General features: G+C 41.5%; 1 protein-coding gene across 1 annotated transcript; it reads right to left on the bottom strand.

The window, feature by feature from the left end:
• Positions 1-6,234: 6,234 nt before the first annotated feature.
• On the bottom strand, positions 6,235-7,225 carry LOC144532890 (transmembrane protein 121). Its single transcript, XM_078273842.1, has one exon. The coding sequence runs from the start codon at positions 7,223-7,225 to the stop codon at positions 6,275-6,277; it is 951 nt and encodes a 316-aa protein (XP_078129968.1). The 3' UTR covers positions 6,235-6,274.
• Between the last annotated feature and the right edge of the window lie 438 nt (positions 7,226-7,663).

Genomic DNA, 7,663 nt, shown 5'->3' with positions numbered 1-7,663 from the left:
TTGGTGGCCTGACTCCGACCTCATCACTCCCCGCAGTATGGGTTTACATAAGATATTGGGGAGTGATACTCTATTAGACAACATATCTCACAAGCTAACCACCGAAGTATGAGCTCAGCTAAGCTTCATAAATCTTTTGACAGCGTTTGCCTGAATCACTGAAATCCAGGACACAATTTGCTGTGGGCTGGTTTGTGGGCATGTAGCATGGGGAGGTCATAGCAACAATTGTGGACAGAGGTAAGAAATCATCGATGTTTCTCGTAGAATTTGGCTGCACTCACCACCTGTTTCATTAATGCCTGTGGTAACTTTTTTGATGGCAGTTTCCTCAGCCTTGGGCTATTATGCTGTTTCAGTGTAGACCGATCATCAAAATGAATGACAGGACTTGACCAACTGCAGAGGGTGGAACTGACAACAAGGTGAAATGTTTAATTCTGTAGCTTTCGACAAAGAACCAAGGTAAACATGAAATCAGTTGACCTCATCCTGTTTATCATCTTGTCTTTCGAGCCTTTCTACACTGTAGGCTATATTCCCTTTTAAGTCCTTGTGAATAACAAATGCTTTAAATTATAAATGAAAGCACAGTCACTGACAGTGATCACTGTTTCCTTTCACAATATGACACGGAGAAAATGTACTTTTAGGTCTTTAGGGACTTGACTGATACCGTAACGTGTAAATGGTTACGTGAGAAAAAGCCCTGTAAGCAACAGAGAGAATCGTTCAACCATCTGAATCTTTTATAGGTCAACAACGAATGAAAAAAAAAAAAAAAAAATTAAATAATGGAACTCCTCTCCATAATTCACATTTAAATTCAGTTCTACCCAGCGCTCTGAGCGACCCACTCTCATCTCTGACACCTGGGTTCCCTGTTGGGTCGACTGAAAGTTGCTGGCGGTCCAACAGAGTGACCTGATTATTAGAAAGATCAGACTGTAGCTGCGAGTCACAGGCTTGATCATCCTCGAGTTCACACTTCACAGCTGTTGTTAATCCTTGCTGATCTGTGCATGAGCAATATAGTGAAACCTTTCCTTTTACAGGGGTGCCTCTACTCTCCACTCAGATCTCCTCTCATAATATGCATACATGCGTGTCTAAGGGGTATATGTGAGTAAACCGTTTTGTAATTAGGAAGGCTGTAATTTGGTGATTGAGTGCACTTAAAAAAAGGATACATTACACAAGTGTTTTGACTGAGGAATAGATAATTGCGACTGCTCAGCAAAATAGTTCAAGGATGTCAAATGTTGCCCAGAGTTTATGTGCAAGTCCTTAGAAAATCTATGTATGTATATGTTAAGTAGGAATTGTATGAGTCTCAAACTCTGCAGAGTAACTTTCTGACCTTTCTGTGCTTTGCTCATGTGCACAGCATCCACATTTTAAGATTAAAGCATTCATTATCATGTGAACTGGCCGCTCCACTGTTTGAAAGATGCACACAGTGCTTTAAGTTACAGCATAACAGAGGAGCATTAAATATACTCAGAGCAGCAGCATCGCACGCTTTCCTCTGCTTCGTCCAAAAAAAGCCCTCGTTGTTATTTGTTTCTAGAGAGTGGTCTTTTTTATCTAATATCAGTTACCCTCCAGACAAGAGAATCAATAGTTGATGAGCATTCATTTTCTGTACTGGTTTGTTCTCCTCGTGCTCTAACATGCCTTCCATGAAAAAATACATTTGTTCCCCGGCTCTGTTGCTATTCACGACTGCCGAAGGTCGAGCTGTGAATTTACTGCAGCCGTTTGTCTTGCTTCCTTGGCACAGGCAGCTTTGTCAGTGTTAATGTGGTAAGTGTGGAGGTGCATCCAACAGCTTCCTCAGTTTATTAACATTCGAGAGTTAAAAAAAACAAAAAAAACATGGTCATCTGGATGAATGCAACATTCATTCAGGATCTGGCAGTGTGGGAAGAAGGGTGATGTGAGATGGGGTGGGAGGGTGTGGGTAGATTGGGTTGGGTGACTGCCTAAAGGCACACTTGTGGCTTCCAGAAGAGTGGATCATGATTTTGTTCTTAAAGCTGTGTATACAGATCTATAGAGACATAGTAGAATCATGAGAACACAAGTAGTGTGCTAATAAGTGCTTTGTTGATACTAAAAGCAGATCTAGATATAACAAATGATTAAGTGATGCCATTTAAAATATGATGTCAGATATAGTAATAAAGTAATAGGTACAGTGCACTGCCTGATATGCTGCTTATGTATGATTTAACACTAAAGAATCTACATAATGTACAGCGAGTAAAGGCTTTTGCATTTAACCAAAACAAGTTCATTATCCGTTCTTCTGCAGTCTGTTTTTTTTTTTTTTGTGTGACTGTACATCATCTGGTCATACTCCTGGCAACCAACCCAACCCAGCATCCAGGAAGCGCATAACTTCAAATACAAATGCGTTGTTTTGCTTACACCTGTTGTTGCTACAACAATGTACTTTTGTAAAGTTCTGCTGGTTGAATGGCCATCCCGTCCTTACCCAGAAAACAAGCTTATAAGTCGATAGAAAAAAAATCCTCTGCGCCGCGACACAGTTTTCTATTATCTATCATTTTGCTGGTGCCCCCTGCAGCTGCAGGCTGAGAATGTGCCGTGCACAGAAGCTGTGTGAGAAGGGGAAAGGGGAGGGGGGGTGAAAACCGTGCACTGCAGAAAACAAATGGCTCATGTTTTGGTATTGCGATGTTGTTAGTGTTAAATGGAACACTGATTGGGAGTCAGAATACAGGTTCTCCCACAGGTGATTTTGTGTGCGCTTCAATTAAAAAGACAGAAAGTGAGAGTTTAGTGTGTAGTATAGCGATCAGTGCAGTATAGAATCTATGTGACACCTATGTATTCAATATGTGACATGAATTTTTTGTACACTGCTTGGCAACATGTTTTCTTTGTTCATGCCGAGAGAGAGAGAGAGAGAGAGAGAGAGAGAGAGAGAGAGAGAGAGAGAGAACAAGCTCATTTGAAAAGACTGGCATTCTCTCACCAATCTGCTCATTTCATACAAAATGTGTGTGTGTGTGTGTGTCAGTGTGAGCGCCTGTCCTACCAAAGCAGAGAATTAGCTCCACACATAGTTCATTATAGGCTAAGTCTTAAATATATTTGGAATATCCATTGAAATATTCACATTTTACATGAAAAAAGTTACTCTCAGATGTGTCCAGTATGGGACGTCGCATAGCATTACTTTATGTGCTGGGGTACATTTTCACATAATTTATATACAAGTGGACATCTGAGTATTATCCCCATATTGATATAAATACACCCAAAACATGCTTTTAGGGATATTGTAGTCAAATATAGTGATTGTGATGTCATAATGCAGCAACAAAGTAATATGTATTTTCTGTCTATAAAAAACTACTAATCGATTAAAGGTTAAGGCTGGTGATAGTCTGTATTCTTTCTAGTAGTACACAGGTCATACTGTACATACTACAGGTAGCTACAGTGCATGTAAATACGTAAGTCAAGGTGCATTCATTTACTACAAATTGTTTTAAGACTGACTTGAAAAATAAAAAATCCATTCACATCCTATACGTGTGTTAAAGATTGACGTTTTCAGTAGAAATGAATGGGCTTAGGAATGTTGGAAAGTATTGAGAGACAGCTTTGGTCTTTTCATGTCATTAATGTTATAATAAAATATAACTGTTTGTGCAGAATGTTGTGTGTTTTATTTTTATTTTATTTATTTTTTGGGGGGGGGCGTTCAAAGGGGGTCTCGCCCAGGGTGTAATTTGATGTAGAACCACCACTGTGCATGGGTCAAACTAAGACAGGACTTATACTCAGGACACCCAGGTTGGTGTTCCATGTGAAACCAAAAGTCTCGCTTTTTGAAATAAACTGTTTTACGGACTTTTGTCCGTGACTCAATGACTTCTGTGATCCTAGGGTAACCCTCTAATCCTAACCCTAATGTTTTACTAACCCTAAGTATTTGTGTTGCCTAAACTCAACTAGTTCCATTTCACAATGTTAACTACGTGTTTAAACGTGTCACCTTAAACTGTTACATGATAAAAACTGCCATCAAGGTCACATGTTATGGTCACGTGTTACAAATTGGGCACCGTGTGGCGGTATCGTGTTGTTTAATAGAGCACTCATACCGTATTTGTCGTTTTGGGAGTCATTGGAAATCATCCTTTTTTTCGTATGAGGTTGTGTTGCAAAGGGCAATTGTTGAAGATATTTTTTCTCCAAAGTTCTGCTTTTAGCACAAAGACACATGCAGGCTCAAGATTGAGGAATGATGAGCATATCTAAAGTCAGTGGGTGTACTGACTTGAATGTCATCTTTGTTAAGAGCACTAACAGTATTTTGTGCAAATTATGTAAACCTTTTAGATCGATGGTAGAGCACACTAGAATGACTTTGCTTTTATCACAATTCTTACATTGTCATCTGCACAATCAAAGCTGCAATGCAGCCCATTTCGGTAGAAACATTTCCTCATTGTTCATCAAGCTCATCGGAATTAATCATCAAGCACATTCAGTATAACCAAAGGATGAATGTTTTCCTTTCATTGCTACACTTCTGTAGAAACAATTCAATAGTATATTATAGTGTCAAAATTGCTGATGTAACTTTGTTAGACATCAACACAGACAAATAATGCTGGCTACAGCAGTCCTGATGTTGTCAGCCTTGTTTGGGGCACAGAAAGTTGCCACCTTCCTGTAGCTGTGCTACGCACAGATGAAAATGTTGGACCAGCTTGTGCACTCTCAGGGTTTTAACAAACATAGACAGGCAGTCTGCTTTAAATTATGCAAGCAGTCACTGGTGAGAGAGAGATTATGCAAAGGAAAGTAACCTGAGTACAAGAGATGGAGCATATTGTAAAAATGTATTGTTTTTACTATGGCACCTGTGCCAGTATGATTATTAGCTTTTTTGCACTGCGTCACACCAACTAGCTCATTGTTCAGTTTGTCTTTGCATCTCTGGCATTCATTTTGCGTTTCTTCTCCTTTTGACAATCATTCTTAGTTTTTTTTATTTAGATAAAGTACTAAAATGTCTCTACTACTGAAAAGCAAGAAGTAAAAGCTCTGACTCAGCTGGTGGTGATGGAGAGAAAAAAGAAAGAGATTTGTCATATTAGACGGTATGATGTGTTTTTGGCTGTTGTTTGGAATCACATCACTGGACCAACGTATCCATTTGGTCCTTTTGTGTGAAGAACAAAACGACAGTGCTTACAAAGATCTGCCATTGCCACTAAGCACACATAGTCACTGAGCCTCTGAGGAGGATGTTAAATATGTTTTTATGTTTTAGGAAGCATTTATCTATCTGCAGTGTTGCCCTTTGGCTGTGTATTCTGTCCTGTGGCTGCGTCACCATAGTCACCCTTTGCAGTGATCAAACTGTCCATAACTGCACAGAGTATTTCTTTAAAATGTCCCACCCTTCATCAAAATAAGGAGCCTGGCATATAACGATCGCACTCAAGATGAATGACATTGCAAAGGCACCACTTTAGCAATTAAGTAGTCTCTAATTGTAGATTGAACCGGAGTGAGAGAAAAAAATCATTGTCTATTTTCTTTTGCAAACGAGGTTAATTAAAGGACATTTGCTGAATTTGAATTAGAAAGAGAAATAAACTCATTAACTTTCAAATGATTTCATGAAGAAAACTCTTTTACAGCCAGTGAGAGAGCACGAGAGCCTTTATCTTGTACACAATACTTTATCAAAGAATAACATATAAAAAACACACTTCTTTTCAAGAGAAAGCTTTAACTGTTATTTTCATTACTTTGCTTAACTTTGCTCATCCTGACTTTGACGTGTTCAAGCCCTCGACTACTAAGAACATTCGAGCAACAGAAATACACACCACAGCACACAGACCCAGTTTAAGATTAGAATGCAACACATACAATTCAAAAATATATCCTCTAATCTTGCAGTAGTTGCCTTTTTTTAATCTTTTGTACAATTCGAAAAAATACACAGAATTCACTGAAGGAAATGCTTTAATAAAGTCCCAAGTGATGCTGTATCTTGCACCACGACAGCTTTGGATACAGCACTGTGCTATATCCTCGCTAAGCGTCTGCAGTGTCCTGTGTGCCATTAAGCAGCCACGGAGAACATGAGCTCCTGTGTGTTCACATGAGTGTTCACGTGAGTGTTCACATGCCCTAAAGGGGGTGGAACGTTGTGCCCTGCCAGCATCCTGAGGCTATTCACATTGACATCTCCAGGATTCACCTCAACATTCTGTCATGTGTGTTCACACGTGGTTACCTCGGGTAGGGGCGTCTGGTCTTGCATGACCACTTGAGGAGGGTTGGGGGCAGGGCGAGCATGGGCCACTGAGTTTTTCTGCAGCTCCACCCCGAAGGCAGGGGAAGCGTTCTGCAACTGTCTCCTGTACTGCACAAAGCTGCAGGTCTTTAGGATGATGGCCAGGATGTTCTTTCCTATCAGGATCCCAGAGACCCTGGCGTCCCTGTACAGAATCATGTTCCCCCCGCGGATGAAGAGGGTAATGATGTTGATGGTCACCAGGCTGAGGATGGGGTACAGCAGCATTTTGTGGGGCACGATGTTGATGCCCTGCATGCTGATCTCGCTCAAGGAAACGCAGGGCAGCACGAGCAGCAGGATGTAGCAGTAGAAGAACATCAGGCCCTCTGCCCACAAAGGAAGCCCCTTCTTTTGAGGCTCCCACAAGTTGGCTTGGATGTCCAGTATGTCCAGCAAGTCCACCACCACCCAGAAGAGACGATTTCGGATCTCCTCGCGCTTCTTGAAGGCGCGAACGTACTCCATATGATCGATAGCAACCAGTACCACAAACAGCACTGGTATGCAAACGGACAGCAGCAACGTCAACGCTTTCCTTGCAAGAGCATCCAGGCTCTTCCTGTCCGCCTTGTAGTTTTGATACACAAAGTAGACTTTGATCTCCAGCACAAAGATGTAAAGGAACCAGAGGATCATGGCGTAGCCTCGCTTAGCCGTGCGTACCTCAGCACCCACCCACACCGCCACGTAACGCAGGACAATTAGAAAGCAAATGTCTCCCACCATCACCATGATGCAGATGCCAATCTTGCGTGGCCCGTGGTTCTGCTCCACCAGGTAGGCATCAATCAGTGCCATGCTGCTCATGATCAGGATGGTGGATAAGCACACGTGGGGCTTGTTGGTGGGAGGTGGAGGTACCATCTTTGCCTGGTTGAGAGGAAGAGTAGCAGGAGTGTTGTTGAAGAGAGAGTGCAGACGGTGCTTAGTTTGTCCAGTGAGGGTGCAGATCAGATAGTGCTGCTAGACAGCGGTGTTCCCCTCCATTGCTTCTGCCTTGGCCAGAGTCCAGGGTGCATTAATAGGATTCACACAGATCACTTCAATCAATCTCCGCTTGTGCCAAAGCCACCTGTCGGGTAGACAGTACCCCTCATTTAGTAAATGATGTTCATTGGCAAATGGTCTGTAAACATACAGGTACGCTATTGTAAGAATGAATCAATCTCAGGATGTGTGTCTACCCTTAACACCCTGATAATCATTCACAAAACACAACACAGCAGTTTGATCATTGAGTTACATGTTCTGTTTTTAAAATAGAAAAAAAGCTGGTGCGATGTGTTCTCATTCCAGAGTCAC

This window comes from Sander vitreus, chromosome 17, assembly GCF_031162955.1.
Source record: "Sander vitreus isolate 19-12246 chromosome 17, sanVit1, whole genome shotgun sequence".
Taxonomy (NCBI): domain Eukaryota; kingdom Metazoa; phylum Chordata; class Actinopteri; order Perciformes; family Percidae; genus Sander; species Sander vitreus.
This window is presented reverse-complemented; position numbering and strand designations above follow the sequence as displayed.

Coding starts and splice junctions, on each gene's coding strand:
- LOC144532890 (XM_078273842.1), bottom strand. CDS start 7,225: ATGGTACCTCCACCTCCCACCAACAAGCCCCACGTGTGCTTATCCACC.